The 24,811-nt window shown below is 40.1% G+C and overlaps 1 protein-coding gene across 9 annotated transcripts in view; it reads left to right on the forward strand.

The window, feature by feature from the left end:
* The window catches only part of MYOM2 (myomesin 2), a 141,337-nt gene that overhangs the window by 79,405 nt on the left and 37,121 nt on the right, over positions 1-24,811 (forward strand). For all 9 annotated transcript variants that reach the window (XM_074947781.1, XM_074947782.1, XM_074947783.1 and 6 more), the window contains 11 exons: positions 3,506-3,650; positions 3,762-3,821; positions 5,682-5,749; positions 12,020-12,133; positions 13,618-13,705; positions 14,501-14,539; positions 15,259-15,364; positions 18,175-18,338; positions 18,666-18,702; positions 18,803-18,825; positions 19,585-19,640. In XM_074947781.1, the coding sequence (XP_074803882.1) occupies positions 3,506-3,650; positions 3,762-3,821; positions 5,682-5,749; positions 12,020-12,133; positions 13,618-13,705; positions 14,501-14,539; positions 15,259-15,364; positions 18,175-18,338; positions 18,666-18,702; positions 18,803-18,825; positions 19,585-19,640 (900 nt within the window). The remainder of the gene's footprint in view (positions 1-3,505; positions 3,651-3,761; positions 3,822-5,681; positions 5,750-12,019; positions 12,134-13,617; positions 13,706-14,500; positions 14,540-15,258; positions 15,365-18,174; positions 18,339-18,665; positions 18,703-18,802; positions 18,826-19,584; positions 19,641-24,811) is intronic.

Genomic DNA, 24,811 nt, shown 5'->3' on the forward strand with positions numbered 1-24,811 from the left:
ATAAAGAGCAGCATTCAGAGAGTCTGTGCCTGTCTGCCACACAATCCCCCCAGTAATCTTTCTGAGATGGGGTGGTTTCACACTGCTCCCTCAGCATGGCTATGGCTTCAAAGTGATTAATCTGTCCCTTAGGGTGCAGAAAACATTTTTGATAAGAGAAGTTTGTCTGGATTTTTTGCAAACCCTAGAGAGCAAAGAGCAGTCCCCTGGATTACATATTGACAGGATTAAGAGAGAATATTTCTCTGTTAGAATAATAAATTTCTTTCCCCCTTATAGCTTTTCTTGAGAAGTAATAAACTGTAACATTGAAAACATGAATAAAAGATGACTAGCATCTATTGAAGTTTCAATATTCTGGATTTGGAACTGTTTACAGAACTGATTCATCTATTTTTAGTGTGCATCTGTTTTGAAAGAGTTGACATCATAGATAGCCTCTTGCAGTCGAGCTGTATTATTTCACCATTTTAATTAGTAATCCACAGGTGACATTTACTTGGGGAGATTGATGATATTTTTGTGGAAAGTCACATAAAAGCCTTGTATTTATGGTACCCATAAAATCATTGAACTTCATCTTGCTGCATAATGGCAACAGCTCGAAGCCTAATTATTTTCCAAAACCTGCCTAGAGACTGGACTGCAGTCACTGAACATGTTCAATAGACCATTGTGCTGGTGAGAATGTAGTTTGATTCTGGTCATTGATGAGAATGAAATAACTTTCTTCTGGGCCCTAATTGGGAAAACTTCCTTTGGTCCCACTTCTGAAAGATGTTTGAAATATAGTAATGTGAAAATGGAATTAACTGGCACTGTTCAGCCTGTTTAGTCATTTTAATCTTGCTCCCTGTGCCCAAAAGTAAGAAATATAACAAATTCAAGAAGCAAGAAAAAGGACAAGATTGAGCCTTTGTATTTTCCCCCTTCTAATTTCCTTTCTACTGCTGGAAACACCAATTTAGTTTTCTCTCTTGGGTCTGTTTCTGTACCATTGAAGTCAATGGGCATTTTGCCATTGACTTCAATGAGTACAGGGTCTGGAATCAGAGACCAAGAGAAATGTTTTCTTCATTTAGTTGTACTGCTTGATACTTAATTTAATGCATAACATGTAGCTTCTTTTCATTTCACACACAAACCCCTCTTTTTAATCATCATGACCACCAACTCTTTTGTACCTTCTTTTCCTACAAACTTTGATTATATATACCAATGTCCTGTTTAATGTGGTGATTGAGCCAATTCTCCTTTATCCTGTGATATTACTTTACTATGTGTGTTCAGAGAAAGAAGTCAACATCCAGATTTTTATGACCACATCTCCATTGTAATTATGTGCAAATAATGTACATATTCACCTCTTTGTATTTCATTCCATTAATAAATACTCTAGTTATCATACTGGTTCTTTCTTTACTTCTCCCTTCATTATTTTTTTCCCATGACATTCATTTGATAGTTGCTTCCTGGATATTTTAAATTAAACCTTTAGATTTCAGTACCAGTAATCTATTTTTCAAAATGGTCTCTTGTCCTTAACAAGTAAAAGCCTGATCCTGCTAACTCTTCTTGACACAAGTTGTTATTGATACTAGTAGGCACATTGATTTTAGTGGAACTCTTCACATAAGTAAGGACCTTATATGGGAAACTAAATCTGAACCTATCTTTCTTTTCTATTTCTGTTAGCAGCTCTTCCATCCTTTCTGTTCCTCAGGATTCTGTAATTTGTAGACCCATGCTCTCTTTCTCACTCCACATCAAACCCACCAGTTTTTTCTCAATGGTACCTCCAAGATCGTCACCTTGACTACTGTAACCTCTTCCCATCGTGCCCGTGATCCTTGCACCTTACCTCTCTTCAATCCATCCAAAACGCTGACACAAAATCATCTCCCTCACTTGTTGCTCCAAACTTGTCCAGCTCTCTTTTGATTCCTTCATATTGTTTGGCACTAGTTGACTCCCCTTTTGTTAATGTGCTTTCCATGCCTGTTTGTTTATTTTTTTTGCATTTCATTTATTCTGCTATAACTTTTTTATGTTTCATATCAAATAATGTAGCTTCTTATTTTGCTTTATTTATTGCATTTATAATTTTGTTCATATTTTCAGTTTCCCTCTATTTATTTTTAAATCTTTATTTTCTTTATTGAATGGCATATGTTCTCACTATTGTTTATATGTTTAAGACCTGTTTCTGTGAGCCACTTGATTCCACTGGAAGTTGAGAGAGCTCAGCTCTTTACCACAACATGCCATAAGTATCTCCCTTGTATAATTTGTACTTTTGAAAATGTCAGTAATGATTATTAAAAATACAGGGTCTAATACTGCTCCCATTCAGTATTAAAAGGCCACTCCATTTAACTGGACCAGGATCCATCCCATAATGAGTGTAATGTAATAATCTAATCTGTAGTAGGGTACATCTATACTGCAATCTTGGGGTATAATAGTATCTTGAGTAGACATGTCTGAGCTTGCTTTAATCTAGCGAGCTCAGGTACTGGAACAGTGAAGCCATGGCCACATGACTGCAGTATAGACATACCCTTAATCTCATGTGCACAGTTTTCTTTCCAAAATGATGCCATCTTGTTTCCTTTCCCACATCTTCTTTGCAGCCTATGGAGGAATTCACTCACTGCCTCCTCGTGGCCAGTCATAACATAGCAGCTCTCTCCCCATCTGGTAGCCCCCTGCAGACCATTGCTTCTTCACTGCAGTGGTGTCTTTTCCTGTAACTCAACCCTCTGGCCAGGTCATGATTTAGTCCATCCCTTCTGGGGTATCAGAAAAATCCTACAAAAAAAGTCCAACACTTTGTATCAGACCTTTGGCTCTGACTCTGGGCCTTGTGGTCCTCAGTGTCTTTTCTCAGGGCTCTCTGTTATCCTTGCCCCCTTCTTCATGCTAGCTTCCCTGGTGGCTGGTAGGGGAACCCAGGGCTTCTCACTGCATGGGGTTCCAGCCCAGGGACCCTACAACCAACTGCCAAGTTCTGCTCTTTGGATTGGTATAGTAGTTCTATCTACAGTGTGAAGATATTTCTCTTAACCTCGACCTTCCAGCTGGCCTCAGTGGAACTCTACTCAGGAATCAAGCTCCATGCTGGCTGATATCTTTGCAGTATTGAAGCCAGTAGTAGACTTAATAGTATCCACTCTGTGGGCCAACTACTCATTCACACGAAGCCAGCATGGTCCATTACATTTAGATTTATAAGTGGTGAAAAAAGAATTGTTGTTATGGTTATTGAACATTCATATCATAGTAGTAGAGAGGCCCCATTGTACTGGGTACTGTACAAAAACAAATAAAAAGACAGAGCCTGCCCCAGAAAGCTTCATAGTAAGAGGTGAAGGATAGGCAACTGGGACATAAAATCAGCAAATGAATATGGTGATGACTGGTATGTTAGGGAATTATAAATAAATTGCACTACACATCGCATTGTGCAGCTATACTTACCTACTGTAATGCTGTGTAATTCCAGCACCATAGAATTAAGTGTGACTATTCAAATGGCATTATTGAGATGCTGATGGACCAATTTACAATTGAAAATGAAGGAACTTACACTGTACAAATTGAAGATGGAAATGCCAAGAACCAGTCTTCATTAGTTCTCATTGGAGATGGTAAGTTCCCTGAAACATTTGGCTCAGCCTATGAAAAATAAAGCACTTCAATTATTCTTTTGAGTTCTTCAGCAACTAACATTTTTTAATACTTTTCTACCATTAATTTAGCATTCAAGGCTGTATTGGCTGAGGCTGAGCTCCAGAGAAAGGAGTATCTCCGGAAACAAGGTAAGAGAGGAAGGGCTGGTGACTTAGGGCTGAATTTTTGCAGCTAACGGAGCACCTCTTGTGAATGATTTGAGTGTCCTCAACTCCCCTTGACATCAATAGGAGTTGAGAACACCATGCAGGACATACTGAACACTTTGCATGATGGGGAATCTTATTTCCCAAGAAGTCTATATTACACACACTATTTCCCAAGAAGTCTGCTTTAAACACAGTTGCACACACTATCAGAAACCATAATTATGCTTTCTTAGGGTCATTTACTGCTCTCAGTTTGTGGTAGAGCTTCCACTATGTGATGTTCACACAAGAGCAGGGCAAGTAAAGTTGGGGACCTTACAAGAAGTTCTCTTCTGATTTAATGGGTGTGGGATCCTACTGTAGGCTCTGTCTGATCCAGCAAAGCATTTCAGTATGTGCTTAATTTTAAGCATGCAAGTAGTTCCATTGATATCATTGATCAGTATGTGTGTGTGGGGTGGGGGGGGAGAGAGGGGTGCATATGTGCAAAGTGTAGTGTCAAATTCATCCTGTAGTCCTTGTATAGGCAAAACCCCAACAAAGAATAGAGGACTGGGCCCCAAATGTGCACCTATTATTCTCTTTGTATAAAGTTCAGTCTACATTTTATTACAATTCAAATCAAGAATAATTTTTGCAGTTCAAGGAAATTAGCATACTAGTTAGATGTCTAATTCAGAATACATAGCTGTTAAATCCTTCTTTTAAAATATTTTCATTCTAGTTGTAATTTATAATTATAATTTATTAAGTGTATGTTATTTAGAATGTTTGAAAAAATATTGCTTATTTTATTTGCTCCAAAGTTTGCATAAGTACCTTTGCATAAGTACTAATCTCAGGACACCAGCTAGCAGAATCACAAAAATTAGAGATGGCAAAAAACCTATTAGTTCATCCTGTCATCTCCCTACTAATCCACCTATTTTTATTGATATCCCTAGTATATCTGCATAAATAATGTAATTTTGTATTTTCTGTGTTGGTTTATTTACAGTCTTATGAACGAAGATACAAAATATTCCCTTCAATGCACAAGCTCCGAGGATTTTTTCCTGTGAGGAGCTGAGCACTGCCAACCCTCATTGATTTCAGTGGGAGTTGTAGGGACTCAACACCTCATAGGATCAGACATTAAATTTATGTTGTTAGGTTCTGATCTTGCAAACACTTAAACATATGCATAACTTTAGTCACATGAGTCATCCCACTGACTTCAAAGGGACTGTGCCTGTCAGGAAAGCTACTCAGGAGCATGGCTATTTGCAGGATTGGAGTAGATTATGGGGGAACACAAGTAGTTCAGATTTCTCTTTAGCAATATTAGAACATTATTTAAATATGTTTCATTTAATGTAATTTGGAAAAATAATGTTTGGTCAAGGATTTTTGCTTTGAACATATAATTGGGTGAGCATTTTGAGACACTTGTTTATTCTCCAATTCCCTCTCCAGTAAATATTTCATTTGGACATTTATTGGTAACCCTATTCTATCTCTTTCGTACGCTTAGTTGGCAACTGGGTAATATCAAATTTAAGGACTTTATTATGTCTCACTCAGTAAGCTGTAGTGCATATGGGAATGGTACATCTCCTCAGCTGCAAACTAAGATGGGTCCCACTTTTTTTTTTCCCTTCTGTATCCCACATCAATAAGACAAACACCCATTGAAAGGTTTCTCCTTTAGGAAATACGTAGTTCATGAACGACTGGGACCAAGGCTCCTGGATCTACTTTCTATTGGATCAACATCTACTTTCCCCTGCTCACACTAAAGTGAGAAGTGTTCCCTTGTAGGTTCCATAGCATATGTTTTAAATTCATTTTGTTTCCCAGGTCCTCATTTTCTGGAGTATTTATACTGGGAAGTTACAGAAGATTGTGAGGTTTTACTTGTCTGTAAGGTGAGAAAACATATTTGGAAACATTTTCCAGGCAGTTTTATAAATCTCACAATAATATGTGAGTTAACAATAACTTGCTGGAGGATTCTCTGCTCCTTGAAGTCTTTAAACCATGCTTAGAGGACTTCTGTAGCTCAGATATAGGTTAGAGGTTTGTTACAGGAGTCGGTGGGTGAGATTCTGTGGCCTGCGTTGTGCAGGAGGTCGGACTAGATGATCATAATGGTCCCTTCTGACCTTAATATCTATGAATCTATCTATGAATCTATGTAGATGATGCATTTTTAAATATTATTTGTTTTTAATAGTGAGCTAAGCAAACAAATATTTCTTGTATGAATTTAGATGACAAAACAGGACTTCTCATATTTTTAGTCAATGGTTTTGAAAAAGTAACATCTTAATTTCAAAGTAATGTATACGGAGTTCTGAGAAAGCTCTTACTGTCATTAATTGTCCTTACATGCTGTTCTAGGAGGCTTGACTATTCTAGTTGCTTTACTTTTTATAAGAACTCATAATGAGAGTAATGAATAATTAAAAGGATTTAATTTGGGAAGCATCAAACTCAGGATGTTCACTGCTTTTTGAGCAGTGCAGACACTTTTGTATTAGTTTTAACTACTCATTTTTAATAGGTTTTGGGTTTCTAATTAGAGTTGATTGAATAATTCATTATGAGTAATTTATCTTACACATTTAGTAGTTTTTTTTTCTGTTCACAAATTATCTGTGAACACACATAGGACTTTAGCTTCAGCTCCTGCCCAGCATAACTGTGTGGGGAGGCAAAAGTGGCTCTAAACCGCCATTCTGCTTCTCCCAATCCTGGAGCTGAACTGTCCTCTGGTACAAATTAGAGCAGCCACATGCCTGTCTCTAACATATATTGGCTAGCACAGCACCCTAAGGACCATTCCTCTAGCCAGAGATAGCTGAAGTGTGCCATGATCCAGTCACACCTTCTCCCACCCAAGTCACGCTCTGAGCTATGTCCTTTATATATACTGGGCGAAGCAGGTGCCATCGAGTACACTACACTCACTTTAAACCCTTACAATAGGGTAATACCAGAAGGACGGAGTTAATTTCTAGGCTCTCATAGAAGAAGGCAAGATGGTTGCCAGGGCTACTTTTCCATCAGTGATAGCTAGAGCTGATACATCTCCAAGGGTGATGGCTTCTGCCTTTATAATGTAGTGCAGGGAATCAAGGTTTCATGCTTCAGTGTTTCCAGAGAGGTTCAGAACACCAACTGAAGACCTGCCCCTTGATGAGACTCATCTGTTTAGCCAGAAGAGAGATGTTTCTTTGCACACCCTGAAGAATTCCAGAGACACCTTTCACTACCTGGATATATATACTCCTGCCCCCAACAGAAAAATTCATAGGCAATCATACAAGCCTAGACCAATGACTCAATTCTACCACCAGAGACCTTATGAGCCACCCCAAAAGAGACACAGGGTTCAAAAGCCCCACATCTTCCACAGCAGATTCTTCATCCCAATCCCAACCCTCAGCTAAGTGTTATTTTTTGATGGGAGATCAACAGCTGCAAACCACTAAGTTCAACACCTGCTGATCCCCATGCACTTGTTTGGGTTTGTCTAGCACTATTTTTCAACACCTGGAGTGAAATAACAATGGATAAATAGGTTCTGAATGTCATGCATTCTGGCTATACAATAGAGTTTACATCTGTACCACCTCCAATATCTCCTTTCCCACCCCCTTTTGGGGGCTGCTCTCATGAGAAGATTCTTAAACAAGAAGTAGAATCCCTCTTGCAGCAAGGAGCAATAGAGTGGGTTCCTTTCAAGTACCAAATGTGGGGTTTTCACTCAATGTACTTCCTAGTATCCAAAAGAAGAGCAGTTGGAGACCCGTTCTTGATCCTTGCCATCTCAACAGTTGTATTCTCAGACTAAAGTTTCAGATGGTCATATTGGCATCTATATTTCCATCCCTGGAGATAGACATGGTTTTCAGCTCTTGATATGAACGGCGCCTACATTCACATGGACATCCACCCCGCTCTTGGGCGGTTTCTCAGATTCATGGTGTGCACCAACCACTTTCATTACAGAGTACTCCCTTTTGCTTCCCCCAGGGTCTTTACCAAGGTGTTCTCTGTAGTAGCAGTCTATATCAGATGCCATGGTTTCACGTTTTTCTCCTGTCTCAACGTCTGGCTTCTTGTTGCCAGGACATGCGAAGAGCCTGTGAGTTGACGTTGCCAATGCTGCAACTTCTCTTCTCTTTAGGGGTCAATGCAAACTCCAAAAAGTCCATCCTCACCCTCACACAGACTTTAGACTTTATTGGGATGTCCTTAAATACAATCACAGCAAGGGCTTACCTGCCTATGGACAGGTTTCAGGCAATGAACAATCTCATAGACCAGGTCATAAGAAACTCTTTAGTACTTGTCAAGATTTGTCTCTCTTTCTCTCCTGGATCATATGGCTTCATGCACTTAGGTCATGCTTTTTGCCAAGTTCCACCTTGGTTGCCTGCAAGCCTGGCCTCAAACAGTGTACTTACCAAATCTGCAGTCCAGGAGCACCATAGTTACTGTTCCCACCAAACTAATATCCCTGCTGTGGTGGAAAAATCCCCACTGGGTATGTGTGGGCGTTTCCTTCCTTGCCTCCTCACCACATAGGATGATCATTACAGATGCCTCCCTGTTGGGTTGGGGAGCCCACATGAACAATGTACAGCACAGAGCACCTGGACATCTCAAAAGTCCAAGATGTACATCAATATTCTGGAATTGCAAGCAGTTCAAAAGGCTTGAGAAGCCTTTCACCCATTCATTTAAGGTCACCAGGCCCTCATAATGTCAGACATCACACAATCGGATCACCCTATTGGCAGTCTGCCTCTCAGGGAACCTAGTGTACTCTCTCAGCAAACATTTTGCTGTTGACCACAAGTTGGAGCTACACGACTCTGTGATGAATAATATTTTTACTTAGTGGGGGACCCCCACCAGAGACCTGTTTGCCTCCCAAAATGAACAGGAAGTGTGGCATATACTGCTCCAGAGGTGATGCTCTACTTCTTTCATGGTCAGATCACTTGAACGATACCTTCCTTCCACTACCACTCCTATGTTGGGTCTTACAAATAATTCAGCAGGACAGAACATGAGTCATTCTCCTTGCCCCCAACTGGCCCAGACAATTTTGGTTTCTGAGCCTCCCATGCATGTTATCTTGGGCACCGATCATATTTTTGATATTTTCCTGTCTCCTGATGCAGTGAAACAGCAAATTCAAGCATCCCAACCACCATCTGCTTCATTTCAGGGCTTGGTTTTTGGATGGGCATTATCCTCAGAATGATCATGCTGTGAAACTGTACTGAACATCTTTTCTAATAGTAGAAAGGATTCCACTAGAAAATGTTACCTAGCCAACTGGAGACATTTTTCTATCTGGGTGCAACAAATATACACCCAGAAGCTGCCTATATGCCTCTTATTTTTGCCTATATACTTTCCTTAAGGTTTGTCTATCAACTCCTTATGAGTCCACTTGGCAGCAATCAATGCATACCATCCACCTTCACAGGGTATCTTGATCTTTGCACAGCCACTGAATTGCAGATTCCGGAAAGGCCTAGTCAAAACCTTCTGCCAATAAAAAAAAGCCAGGTCCTTGCTAAGCCTCCCTTTGAACCATTAGGTTCTGGCTCCATGTCTCTCCTTTCCATTCAAGTTGCATTCCTGGTAGCGATCACCTCAGCCAGGAGGATTGGTGAGCTTGGAGTCCTGATGGCAGATTTACTATATTCCATAGGGACAAAGTTTCATTAAATTCACCCCCAAAGTAGTTTGCATTTCACCTGCACCAGTAAATTCCAGAACATCATGCATATTCAGAAGAAAGGAGGCTCCGTTCCCTTGATGTTCAGTCAGCCATGGCCTTTTACCTGCAGAGAACAAAAATAATCAGAAAGTCTCCTAGACTATCTGTCACCACAGCAGAAAGAGTTTGGGGTTAGACTATATTCTCTCAAACTGGATCTTGGGCTGTATTTTGCTTTGCTGTCAGCTGACTGATTTCCCCCCTTCTCTTGGGATAAGGGCTCATTCCACAAGAGTGCACATCAATGGCATCAATTCAAAAAGTGCCTCTACTGGATAGCTGCAAAGCAGTTACACGGAGTTTTATCCACACGTTTGTGATACATTGTGCCAGGGTACAGGACTCTGCTGATGCATCTTTTGGAATGGTGGTCCTTCATTCGGCTGTGCCACCTTCATCCTCACACCCTCCTCCTACTTGAGTGCTGCTTGTCATTCACCCACAGTGGAATACACATTGGGACCAGCACTCAAAGAAGAAGAGAAAGTACTTACTTTATAGCAATTAAAAGTTCTTCGAGATGTGTGGTTCCCATATATATTTCACTCCTGCCCTCCTTCCCTTCTGCTTCGGGTTGTATTTTGGTTCATGGTAGAGAAGGAACTGAAGAGGTAGTCAGTCTGCCCTATCCTTTATCTCCTTGATCAGAAGCACAAGGTGTGCAAGAGTGCATATTCAGACCAATGATTCTCTGGCTCTGGGTGTATGGAGCGCATGCATACCCACAGTGGAATACAGATAGGGACCACATATCTCAAAGAACCTCCAGTTACTATAAGGTAAATAACTTTCTCTCATTAGTAGCTCAGCAACAACCAACACTCACATCTTCCAGTGATTAACAAAAGAATAAAGAAAATGCAAGAAAAATTTACTACATTTCACACATCGTTTTTATCCCATTCACTCACTGAGATCATGAATTAGACACTAGCAAATAAACCACTCTTGCAGGCCGCCAAGAAGACTTCCAAACAGTGGGCCAAATGCTCAGCTGGGGTAAGCTGGCATTGCCCCACTGACTTTGCAAGAAATTCATTGCAATAATCATTGCCCACAACTTGTGCAATTAGTACAAAAAATCAAAACCAACTTTAAGAACTAGGCTTGCAATTGTAGGTCCTGTTTGTTCAGGGGCACAGGAAAGAAATGTACAAATACACAATAAAGAGAAGTCACAAGCTTGCTTTTATAACCATAGATTTTTTATTACCATATTATTACCAGATTATTTTATAACCATAGATTTGAAAAATCAGTTTCTCTTTCATTTTATCTTCTAAGCTCTGAACTCAGGGTTCCTTGCTGTCTTAGTGTAGCTCTCCAAAATGTGCCCAGGTTGAATGCTTAATCGTGTTAGGTAAGAGTGCATCTGCTGAAACCCAGCATCCTCTTATTAGACCTACCTTTAATTTTATGACACTGGTGTGTCTTTATTTAGTATGTGAATGCAACCAACATGAAACAGTGCAGCTTGCAAAACTCTGAGTGACAAATCTTTTATTGAGAGACCTGCTAAATGACATAAAACAACATCAAAATTACATTGGCAGCACCTCTAAAGAGTGCTGAACTTCTGCTTCTAGTCACTCTCCTTTTAACTGCTTCTTTGAAATCACACTTTAAACTCGCCCATCCAGCAGTATTCTAAGTGTCACCTGATACACAGCTATATTTCAAACATAAAGCAACGCTGAAACCGCAGCTGTGATCTCTTTCTCCATTGTTACTGCTGAAAGGCTACTGCTGCTTCAAGGTCACTCTAACCTCCTGAGCCTTCCTCCCAGCTGCCAATGGATAATTTTGTAGCCAGAACAACCAGAGCACAAAATGATCCAGCCACCTCCCCTTCCACCCATAACTGCCCCTTCTCATCCCTGGCTACTCCCCCAGTATGACCCTAGCAGGTTGATGTATGGCTGCACATGTTGCCCCTGTGTCAACCCAGCCTGGGGGAATTATTTTGGCACTGCTCCTGCTGCCTTTAAGACCCCTGCCAAAGCAATGTAAGTGGGCCTTGGTGGGGATTGGACTCTGCCACATAATGTACATAGGCCTGAAAGAATTGTACCAGACTCTGCCTCCTAGGCAGAGAGTAGAAGTTAGTGCTGATATGGAATGGGTGCAGCTCTGGCATGCCCATTGGGATTCTGTAGTGCTCTGTAACCAGAGTCAGGACAGGCCGTGGAACTCAGGCCATAGAATCTGTATGCTACAGATGTGTTAGGACAAAGATTTGGCCCAATGCAATTTGATTGTAATGGTTCCATACTCTGCTTATCTGATCTACACAATAGATAATAGAAAAATGTATCCTCTTGTATTGCAAATACAGTTAAATGGAGATGTCTTCTGTCAACATATAATAATATATGCTTTTTCTGTTGTGCAGGTGGCAAACACTAAGAAGGAGACATTTTTCAAATGGTACAAGGATGGTTCTGGGCTTGAGGTTAAAGAGTTGCCTGATTTACAGAAAGGAGTGTGCCAGCTAGCTATTCCAAGGGTATGATATAATCTACCAGTTAGCAGTGACAATTTCTGCATAGCATTTTACCAGGTTGAGTCCTAAGACAAGTGTCACTATAGTATTTCTATGGACCATTTTGAATGAAGGTACATTTGCTACTCTCTAGTTCGCTGGCATAAGAGCTAGCGCTAATAAGAGATTGCCCATTTTTATTATCTGCTCAACCAGTTCCTTCAGGACTCGTGTATGAATATGATGTGGTCCTGATGACTTGTTGCTCCTTAATTTATCAATTTGGTCAAACCTCTCATCTCTGACAGTGTCTCATTTTTACTGCCTGAAATGAATAGGTCTGAGGTAGGAATCTCCCCAGCATCCATTACAGTGAAGACTCATGTAAAAAGACTATGTTCGCTTCTCTGTAATGGCCTCATCCTCCTTAATTGCCCCCACTGCTCCCTAGTAGTCCAGAAGACCCAGTGATCCCTTGCACGTTTCCTGCTTTGATTGTAAAGCGTTCCCTGTCACTTTATTTTATCTTTGGTTATTTGCCCTTCAAAGTCCCCATTAGCTTTTCTAATTTCCAACTTACAATTTATCTGCAATAGTTTATGTGCTTTCTCTTGGCTTCAGTTGTGCTGGGTTAATACTTCCTGAAGGATATCTGTTTGGCTTGAATAACTTCTTGTGCCTTGACATTTAGATACACTTCGATTTTCCTCCTGTTTTCCTGCTTCTGTTTTTGTTTAGGAGTTATGATTCTATTATGTAACCTCCATGCTAAGTCCAAATATTTAGATTTCCCCACTTTTGACTTTGACCAACTTCCTCATTTAAAAAAAAAATCCCCCTTTCTAAATCATAGTGTCACTATACTAGATTTTATGTAACTTCTCTGGGGATATTGAATTTATTTATACTGTGGTCACTATTGCTTAGCTATTATTCAACTACAGTTATACAGTTATTCAACAACAATTACTTTTTTAACCAAATGTGGGGTGCTAATGGGACTAAATAAGGAATATTGAGGCCTCTTACGTGCTCTAGAATGAAATGTTCCTAAAAGCAATAATTTTGTCTGAAGAGAAGTTATGTCTCTAAACTTCATCCCAATGATGTGTCCCATTTGACTAGTTTATACATCAATAATTGAAGTTACCCATTATTAGTATCTTTTTTAGACTTAATTGACTTTTGGATCTCACTAAACTACTCTTGGTTTACACTGATCAGAATCAGGCCATATGTATTGGTTTATATGGAACATCAGAGAGAAGCAACCTTTCGATAGATAATTGAGCTAACTTTGTGTTATAGTATAGGATTAGTGATTTAGCACATGTGAATACAATAAAAAGAGCTTAATTACCAGGCCTAATCTAGAGTTTCTTCTCATTGGTAGTCATTGTTGAAACAATTCAAAATAAGATCCTTGATATAGAAAATGGTCTAGTAGTTGCTTATATCTCCAGCTCTAATTTCAGTTATACAGTAAATGTGCCATGTTTTATTTCTAGTTGTCTAAAAAGAATCAAGGTGAATATAAGGCAACAGTGTCAGATGACAGAGGTCAGGATGTGACTACTCTTGATATATCAGGAAAAGGTAAAGCTCAATTTTTTATAGTGAAGTAATGCATGACTAACAATTCTTCAAAAGATGGCAAGGCATCTTCCCTTGCAAATGGATAACACAGGAAACTCTTGTGCTCTATCTAATTTCAAAGCTTTTGCTGTTTTTTAGAGGACTCAGAAACCATATAGGCTCTGGACCAAATTTCTTCAATCTTGGACTGAGCCAAGCATTCTTCCTCAAGTAGATTTCCTCAACTATTCTTGGAGGGAAATATGCATTAATAAGGGAGGCAGAATCATAGACTATCAGGGTTGGAAGGGACCTCAGGAGGTCATCTAGTCCAACCCCCTGCTCAAAGCAGGACCAATCCCCAACTAAATCATCCCAGCCAGGGCTTTGTCAAGCCTGACCTTAAAAACTTCTAAAGAAGGAGATTCCACCACCTCCCTAGGTAACGCATTCCAGTGTTTCACCACCCTCCTAGTGAAAAAGTTTTGGTCCAAAAATCTGGTCCAAAATACCAGCTTAGATCACAGGCAGCAAAAGAGGGGTTTATATGTCATGAAAAATGATTGAGATAGTGGTGGACTGTTCCAGTTTAATGTGTATTCCCACACATTGCTCAGTAAAATGGTGTCAGAGTTAGTTAAAATATGTGAGTAATATAGAATGATTTATTGCCAACATAAATGTTTCTACATAACTACTACAATTTCTTTTTTCCCCCTAATATGGTGATTTTCCATATCACTTTAAACATAGCAAGGCTATGTTCTGAAAAAAATTTACAGTTTGTTGGTATGTTTCCTTTTTTCTTCTCCTCAGTGTTTGATGATATAATCCTGGCAATGAGCAGAGTCATTGGTAAGTAAATGCTGTCTCTGACTTTCATGTAATATTTTGATATTAAAATTATGAGAGCCTGGGGCAAGCGGGAAATCTCTGGGAGTCACAATGCACATCCTATTATGGGCACATTAAGTTTCTAAATAGGGATATGATTTTGCTAATTGACATTATTAAAGGGGAACAAAGCATTATTCCACCTAGTTTGTATTGTTTAATTACTATAAATGTCTTAGGACTATAATTTATAGTTTTCTTCACATTAGCCTCAGGTAAACAAATGACCATTTATACAATATAGAGAGGGTCTGATTCTGATCCTACTAACACTGATGCAACTCTGGAGTTACTCCAAGGTTCCAACAGAGCTGCATCTATGTAAAATAGGTGTGAAATCAGTATCAGATCAATATTATTTAATGATCTTTATACAAATAGTTTATTACTTTTAAAATAATCATATTGGTAATAAACTTAATAAACAGCAACAGAAGAATGATACTGGACCAGACCCTGGGCAGGTGTAAATTAGCATAGCTCCATTGAAATCAACAAACTATGCCAGTCTACACCAGTTGAGGACCTTGACCCCAAGATAATAACTATTTCCTAATTATAATTGTAGTTTTTGTAGGTGAACCCATGTGTCGAGAGGGCAAGTATTATGAAAGCCTGATTTTCTTTTTGCACTACAATACACTGTGTTCTTTAATCGGAATATGTTTTATTTTATGCAGGTAAATCTGCTTCTCCACTGAAGGTCCACTGCACTCCAGAAGGAATAAGACTTCAATGTTTCCTGAAGTACTATGCAGATGAAATGAAAGCTAATTGGTATCAGAGGTAAGTGAGAGTGGCTGGCCAGACCCTGAATTCAGTGGGAGATTTAAATAGATGCTAAGTCTGCAGGGTTTATTTTTATTTATTATCCTTTTTATGACATTCAGATAGCACCTCCCATACCATTGATCATCCCAATGCTCCTGTAAGAGAAGGAAGTGTTATCATTCCCATTTTACAGAGGGGGAACGAAGGTACAGAGATATCAAGTGGCTTGCCCAAGGTCACAAAGGATGTCTGTTGCAGAGCCAGGAACAGAAGGTCTCCAAAGTTCCGGTCAATTGTTCCATCCACAGAAAAGGAGGGTTTGCAGGACAGCGTTCTTAAATGCAGTAATTCCTTGATATTCACCAAAGAGAGTGTAGGAAATTAAGTAGTTTGAATTGGACAGAAAGGGCCTTAGTCAGCAACACATTACCCCAGTTTTATGCTCATGTAAAGCCATTGATTTCCATTAAGAAACACAGCCACACAATGGGAGTAACAGTACTGAATCGGGTTCAAGGAGCACAAGGAGAGCATCTATGAAGACTGTTCATAAGGTGAGCTTAGTAACAAATAAGTTTCACCCTTTGAACAAATGTGTTGTTCATATGACTTAAAAAGCAGAAAAACTATTTGCCTATTCACCTTGGCTCATGCTACAGGTACTTAAGATTTAAGGCAGTTTACGCCAAACCCTTATCCAGTGCATATGGGTAGAAGTCCAGAAAACAGAACACTGGCAAAGTGGAGGCATCAACAGACTTATATATATATCTACACATATTAGAAATGTGCCCAATTGCATAATATGCTTTGCGCACAATTTTGTCTTTTAAAATAAAAAAGTAGCTATAGCTAAGCCAGAAAGGAAATTGCAATCCTGCTCTGAACAGAATTATTATAAACCAGAATTATTTAGAGTTAAATCAAAGACTGAAAAAATACTGACTTTCTATTTTAAATTAAATTCCAGCTACCCATTCTTAGAAGGAGGGTAAACAATCTTTGTTTTTCATCAGCCCAGCACATAGCATAGCATGCAAATTCCCAGTCAGCACTGAATCATCCACCACACTGCATACAAATCCTAAAGCCAGCATGCAATCATCCGCTCATTGCTCAGTGGGGAGCATAACATAGTTTCTTGGCAGATATCTATCTGGTCTAGTGAGCTAAAGCTAGTTCTCTTCCGAAAAGGTAAGAGTGCTGAAAAAATTCCTTTTCTCATCAAGGTAGCTCTTTGCAGGTATGAGGCCAAATCAATCCTGTTTGGACAAATTATTTATTCAGTCAAAGAGAGGATAATCCTGACTTTATCAATTTAAAAATTAATCCAGGGCAAATATGATTGAGGAGAAGGAAGGAAGGATAGACTATGTTAAATTAAGTTTGGCTAATGGGAGACAAGAGAAAGTTTAGGAAACAGTCTGGAGCAATATAATTACATCAATATTTTTTAAGAACTCCTTATTGATTTATTGTAATTGGGAAGTTTTCTTAAAAGGAATGGCACAACATAGCCTCTGATATGTAGTGTAGTTTCCTAGTGTATATTTCTCTGCCTTTCCCTGTTCATTGGCAGTATAACTATCTGGTTGCAATAGGAGAGTATAACTGAATTTTTTGCAAGCCATATATGAAGTTCAGCTCTTTTTGAAATACTTTGTTTGCACAAAATTTTTGTACTTTTCTTTGTTATTTTTGAGTGGAAAATATCTACTTTTAAAAAAATGCACTGACAACTAACAGCTGAAAAAAAAGTCTTTGTACTTTCCTCCAAGCCCTTCAGCTTTGGGATGATAGCATGGAGAGATTCAGCCCCCCAAAAGAGGATTTTTTCTGAGGAGGTTAAGATGAAAGTCATATTGCAACCTTAACTATAGCAAAGAAAAAATAGACTCGCACATGCTCAAGGCCACCAGTGATTGCTCTTGATGATACACAAGACTCTGAACATCCAAAAACCCCTCTGAACATACACTCATCTGAGCTCCAGGCACCTCTAGAAACAAATAAATAGAAATAAATAGAATGATGTATTCTAATAATAATGACAGAGTATTATCTTTGATCCCCCAGAGTCCCATCCCATCTCTGATAGTCGTGTACCAAAGCATAGGCTGGATTCCCTAAGCACCCTATCCAGACTTTACTTTATAAATTTGCACTTCACCTTTGCTTCTTGGTCCACAAACAGGGATCACCAAAAGCCATGGAACTTTACAAATAAGTGAGGAAAAAAGATGTCTCAACCTGAGGGGCCAAAGGCACAAAGACACCACAGGATGTATGAATTATGGATACCTGTAGGTGGGAGCCATCTGGTCATAAAAGGAGAAGAAGATAGATGGAACCCAACAGATATTTCTTCTCATAGATCCATGGGAAAATCAAAATGGCCTGGATTAGGATTGTCAACCCTCCCAGTTTCACCAGGAGTTTCCCAGAGTCGGGCTCTATCTCCTGGAGGCTACTGAAGCCAATTTCAGAGATTTTAGGCCATTAAATGTCCAGCAGCGCAGAGGGGCTAAGGCAGGATTGTGGGGGTGGGGGATGCAGGGGCTCTGCGAGCTGCCTCTACCCCGAGTGCCGACTCCGCAGCTCCCATTGCTCCCCAGAATTGATATTTTAACTTTAATGGTTCAGAAATGTTTCATATCCATATTTTGGGAAGAAAAAAAGAATCCACTGTGAAATTGTTCTCAGTAGTTGTAGTTTATTTGTAATTTTAAGTGCATTATGTTATCCTTTATAAATTTAATAGCCAAATATTTTATGCAGAATGTACATCAAAGGATTTTCAAACCTATTTTTGTTCATTTTTCAAGGGAGTCTAAGGTTTCTTCTAGTGAAAAGATGAGGATTGGAGGTAGTGAAGAGGTTGCCTGGCTGCAGATATCTGAGCCCACTGAAAAGGACAAAGGGAAATACACCTTTGAAATTTTTGATGGCAAAGAATCCCATAAGCGCATGCTTGATCTATCTGGACAAGGTAGAATACTGAATATATTGTAGTTATAAGACATGATGTATTTTCATAAACTGGATTAAGTGGAAGAATCACTATAAAAATGGAAAGCTATCAGCCAAATTCAGCTATGCTGTAAGTGGACCCAACTTTTCTGGATACCTTAGAGTTGAGACCATTTCCACCGGGGCTGATTTTGACCCCATATGTTCGGTTTTCATTTGATATGTTGTAATTTTATGAGAGGTTTTAAAAGAATATTAACATAGGACTGAGTGACAACATTTATGTTTACTTGTAGATAAGAACTACATTACATTTTATATAATGCACTGAAATATTTCATTACAGCTTTTGATGATGCATATGCAGAATTCCAACGACTCAAGTAAGCCATACATTTTTTATTTAGATCCTGTAGTTATTGCCTTAATTATACAGTAAAATATTAATTTATTTCTGTTCTTTCCCACCGTTTCCAACTATAGGGCAGTGGCTTTTGCTGAGAAGAGTAAGTATATTTTACATATTTTAAGAGACAATCTGCTTCTAATCTTGTGATTTTTTTTTTATTTAAAGGCAAACCTAATTCCAAGTTCCCATGTTTTCCATAGTTCCATGACAGCAGAATCAGCACATTGCTGCAGAATTCAGCCACAGAATTTGCTGTCATTTTTCAAAAGTTGTGCGTCTAATTTTCTTTAGTTGCAAAGAAAACCTGCCAAATGAGAACTGGGTGGGTGAATCACTGCTATGCTGTCTTAGAGAGCCTGAAACAATACATTTAAGAGTTGTGAACTTTCTTCATCACACTGCGATGTTGACTCTGAAACATAATGATAGCTACCACCTGGATGCTAAAAGCCTAAATCGCTCTTGCTTTGTTGTGTTCCAAAAGCTTATATTGTTCCATACCCTCTCTAACAACTTCTTCAAGGCAATTGTATGTTTGGTACAAAAATCTGTGGCACATTGTACATTAAAAATTTGAGGGAAGCATAAAATATTTAATATCAAAATAAATAATATCAGGAATACTGTAGGGATTGTATTATTTATTTTCATATTTCATTTAATAAAAATTCCTATTTTTAAGATACTGCTTCTAAATGCTTGAAACTGCCCAAGAATTTCCTTTTGTTCTGAAGTCACCAACTTATTGCTAATACTACATCAGGATTTATAAAGATGAACATATTTAGTGAGTAATAAATTCTTTCAGACTTTGTGATGATTTGTTGTAGTATGATTATTATTTTTTAATTCCTAGATCGTGGTAAAGTGATAGGTGGTTTGCCCGATGTGGTGACTATAATGGAAGGCAAGGTAAGGATGACGTTTGTCATTGAGTCATGTTCGTATGTTAGGATTTCTGTGTTAGTGGGGAGGAGGCAGCGGTTCAGAGATGTAGAGAACCATGCAGTGTAGCCTTTTGGATGGAGAATGTATTAATTATTATGATTAAGATTTTCAAAGCCGACCGGGGATTTAATGACAAAGTTCCCACTAATTTCAGTGGGAGTTTTGTGGTAAATGCCCCTGTCAGCTTTTATTAATCTCCACCCATTATTTAATTTTAATTATTTATTTTATTATTTACTTGGATGTTTACTGTTCTATGTGTAGCACCCCCCTGCAGCACACCAGATCTGCAAGGGTGGCAAAGTCCCTTATTCCTCCATTTCAGGGGCTTGGTGACCCCTACTTATGGTCAAGTGGGCCCAGGGTCCTGTGCGCTTGTGGCTGGGTTCATAAAATAGCAGACAACTGATAACCCTTACAACCACTAGGACATTATCATTTATAATTGCAGTGGATGACACTTATTAATAACCTCTCAGTTCCCCACAAGAAGTTGCTATTAACTGAAGGTTGCCAATCAGTGACAGGCAGTTTTGCGGGACTGCAGCCAGGAAAGGAAGCACTGGAATGTGTATAGCCTGGGCCCTTGAGGCCAGGGCAGGGTATAGCTTTGAGAGCACAGGGAGAGGTACAGTGAAGCCACATGAGCCCGCAGCTCTCTGTGCCGCAGCCCCCTTGTCTTCTGGAGTCCTGGTGCTGTGGGCTGGGAGGGGCAGCAGCAGGCCAGCCAGGAGTAAAGAGAGGGGCTGCTAAGGCTTTCCACAGGGACTGAAGGCACTGGTGCTGCACGGAACCTCTCCTTGCACTCTCTGGGCTGCGCCCTGCCCTGGCATAGTTGTTAATAAGCAGCACGCCTGTTGCCAACATCTCTATCCCATTAACATTAAAGTCAATGGGATGGGATCAGTTCCTGGCAAAATGTTGCTATTAACTGAATGTTGTTAATATTGGGGTTGCTATTAATTGGCATCCACTGTAGAGGAAATCAATGACCAACAGATATTTTTCTTCTTCTTCTTTGAGTAGTGTCCCTGTGGGAGCTTCACTTCTGGTGCGCATGCGCCTCTCAAGCCCTGGATCAGAGATTTTTCTGCTAGCAGTGCCCATTTGGACCAGGCACGTGCCCTGTGCCTCCTTGTGGCAGACAAAGGCCGTATAGAGATGCGTGTTCCTTCTCTATTGCTCGGCCTGAGCTGTAACGTGCCCACCTTGAACATGTCTCAGCTATTTCATATTCTTCTTATGGTAATATTAATTAGTGTAGTTAGTTGTTAACCTTACTAACTACAACTATTTCTATGTCTACACTAAAGAACTTACAGCGGCACAGCTGTACCGATGCAGCTCCGTTGCTGTAAGATCTGTTGTGTAGTCATTCTATGACGATGGGAGAACTCTCCCGTTGACGTAATTAAACTACGCTCAAAGAGCTACGTCAGCAGGAGAAGTTCTGCCGCCAACATTGTGCTGTGCACATCACCACTTATGCCGACGCTGCTGCATCAGTGGCAGTGGCGCTGACTTAGTGTGGTAGTGAAGACAAGCTCTCAGTGTGGTGAACAAAATTAGATGGGACAAGAGCAGGGTAATCCTTATAGTACCAACCCAGCCGAGACAAGCCTGGAACCCTTACCTATCTCATCTATGCATCCATCCACAGCTCAAGATACCGATCACTCCTTGTCTCCTCTCACAGGATGTGGGACTCATGTTTCACCCCAGGCTAGGGGTTCTCTGCCTGCAGGCATGGTCCCTTAATAATTCAAGGGGCTAGAATCCTCCTGCTCTGACGAAGTGCAACAGGTGTTACTGAATGGTAGGAAGAAGTCAACCCGTACTGCTTATCTGCAGAAATGAAAGAGAATCTCCCATTGGTGCTGTCATTGCTACTTCCCACCTGGATCTGTGCCTCTTTCAGTCATCCTGGATTATCTCCTGGATCTGACGATATCAGGGTTATCAATTAGCTCAGTTAAGGTTCATTTGGCTGCAATATCAGCCTTTCATCTGACTATAGAGGAGTTTTCCATATTTGCTCATCCTGTATTATCTAGATTTATTAAGGGTTTAGGAAATCTCTACCTCTAGCCTAGAGACCCCACTCTGACTTGGGACCTCAACCAAGTGCTCAATTACCCTTATTAACTTCCATTTGGACCTATGGCAACCTGTTCTTTACTCCCTTTATCTATGAAGACGACCTTTATAGTAGCCATCATGTCATTGCGTAGAGTTGGGAAGATTGGTGCCTTGATGGCAGATTTCCCCCTTTAAGGTAGTCTTTAAGGATAAGTAAAAGCGGCAAAGAGTCCTGTTGCACCTTATAGACTAACAGACATATTGGAGCATAAGCTTTTGTGGGTGAATGCCCACTTCGTTGGATGGTTTCTTTACACCCACATCCTAAATTTTTACCTAAGTTTCTCTTGGAGTTCCACCTTAACCCATCTATTCATATACCAGTGTTTCTCCTGAAGCTCTCTCTTCAGGAGTCTTGTTTTCGTTCCCTGGATATTAGAAGGGCACTGGCCTTCTTCTTGGATAGGACCAAGCAATTTTGAGGGTCATCCAGGCTGTTCATCTCCTTCATAGATAGATCCAAAGGATCCATGATTTCTGCTCAGAGACTATTGAGATGGATATCTGGATGTATTGTCACTTGTTATAAGACCGCAGGGGTTCATCCTCCTGAAAAGGTGATAGGTAGCACATTCTATCAAGTCACATGCAACATCCACAGTATTGCTTAAGAATGTACCTGTGTCTGAGATATGTAGGCCGCTGTGTGGGCGTCAGTGCATACATTTGCAAAGCACTATGATTTTATCCATGCCATCAAATCCTATTCAGCACTAGGTACTGCAGTTCTGTCCTTAGTTCTGGACTCAGTTCCGAAGATCCCTTCTCCATCTGGGGAAACTGCTTAGAAGTCGCTTAAAGTGGAGCACCCACAAGGACATGACTCAAAGAAGAAGAGGTTACTTACCTCATTCAGTAACTGCATTTCATCGAGATGTGTCCCCCTAAGGGTGCTCCACCACTCACCCTTCCTTCCCCTCTGTTTTGGACAGTTCTCTGTGGAGATATTCAAGTGGAGAAGGAACTGAGGGTGGTTCACCTGTGCATTCCTATATAGCCTCAGTGTCAGGCATGAGGAGGCACAAGCTGCATGCATGGGCCAAACGGGTACTGCTAGCAGAAAAATCTCCCATCAAGGGCTTGAGAGGCACATGTGCACCTGAAATGGAGCATCCAGAAGGACACACATCTCGAACTGTAGTTACTATACAGGGTGAGTAACCTCTTATATGATTTTGTGTGTGTGTATATGAAAAACAGAACTGCTCCCAAGTTTTCCAACAGGCCTTACCTACTTAGTGCTATAGAAACTTGATGAGAAGGGCTGTTGTCCACGGTGGGAAGTCAATAGTTCTCTCCTTTGAATGGAGTGGATCTCATGGTCTCCAGCCTTGTCCATCCTCCAGCTCTGGATGCCGGAGAGGCCTGCCAAGCTCATCTGGCAGCCAGTCCTCACAGAAGCAGGGGAGTGTGGGGGTTCAGATTCTCCATCATGAAACTGGTGGCTCTAGATCAGTCTCAAGCGCCAGCGCATAATTTGTAAAGAAAGAGGCGGCAGGGCTCAAAATAGCATCATCCACACAGCGTGACCTTGCATGCACCGTACGTGCAAGGTCACACCTTCCGCCACTGAGAGAAGAGGGACCAGAGCTGAAAGTGCAATCAAGTTATAAAAAGCAGTTACAACAAAAGGATGGAACATGATCCTAGTATGAGGATATATACACATACATATGTGTGTATAGGATAACTGACACTTCTAAAGGGACAGTAGGGAATCATAGAAATGTAGGGCTGGAAGGGGCCTTGAGAGGTCATTTAGTATAACCCTCTGTGCTGAGGCAGGACCAAGTAAACTTAGCCCATCCCTGACAGGTGTTTGTACAGCCTGTTTTTAAAAACCTCCAACAATAGGTGTCAGGTTAGTCACACAGAAACAGAGGCATGATGGATGCTAGCAACAACAGCTTTATTGTAAAAAGAATGTGTACTGTCTCTAGCTCTCGATAAAGATGTGCTGCACTATTCTTCACATACGACCACCTAGTGACTAAACATAATGCAACTGAAACTTTCCATCACTTCTTTTCTTTTCTGCATCTTAACAATTTTTAAAACTATACAATTGTTTTTTTCAAACTAACTTTACATCTCAACACATGTCCATCTGTTAATTATCCCTAAATCACACTGTTTTTTCAACTCTGTGGACAGAACAGATAACTTAGTGAATAGGCTGTCTTTTTATTTGCAAGTTTCAGAGTAGCAGCCGTGTTAGTCTGTATCTGCAAAAATAAAAGGAGTACTTGTGGCACCTTAGAGACGAACAAATGTATTTGAGCATATACTTTCGTGAGCTACAGCAAGGGCTCTCTCAGACAGGTTTGGAGTAGGTGAATCTTCTCTTGGTTCTTCATCTGCAGTTTGTAGAGTTTGTTCAGTTGATTGTTCATTCTCTGGAAAAAACTGAAGATGTTGATGGTTCCTGTTGAACTCTCCACCATCTGACTCAATAGCAGTCTGTTTTCTTTACTACAGCAGGAGTTGTCCATCCTTTACCTCCATCCAGTTTTGACACAAACATTATTACCAGGTTCCAGATCAGGCAATTATCTGAGTGGTATAGGCTATAGAAGTGTTCATAAGATCTTTTTGCCTTTTGATCCAATTTGGCTACTCTTCTTAGGTCTGGCCACTTTGGGGCTGGATTCTTTTCCAGGGTTGGAACAGTAATCCTGACTTGCCTTCCCATTAGTAATGATTAACAGTGTTGATCAGAAGAGCAAGGAATGGATCTTCCTGGTTCAATATTTTCTTGGCTGTCTGAACAGCCCTCTCAGCCTCTCCATTTGCTTTTGGGTAATGTGAGCTGCTAGTGATGTGTTCAAAATCATATTTTGTGTGGAATGACTTAAATTTTAGCTGTGGTGAATTGTGGTCCCCATTGCCCATCAGTAGTTGTTCTGGAATAGCACAATGGATGAATGTGCTCTTTAATTTCTTGGTAACATTGTTACATGTTGCATCTTTCAGATATATTGTTTCAATATATCTAA

This window comes from Natator depressus, chromosome 3, assembly GCF_965152275.1.
Source record: "Natator depressus isolate rNatDep1 chromosome 3, rNatDep2.hap1, whole genome shotgun sequence".
Lineage (NCBI taxonomy): Eukaryota > Metazoa > Chordata > Testudines > Cheloniidae > Natator > Natator depressus.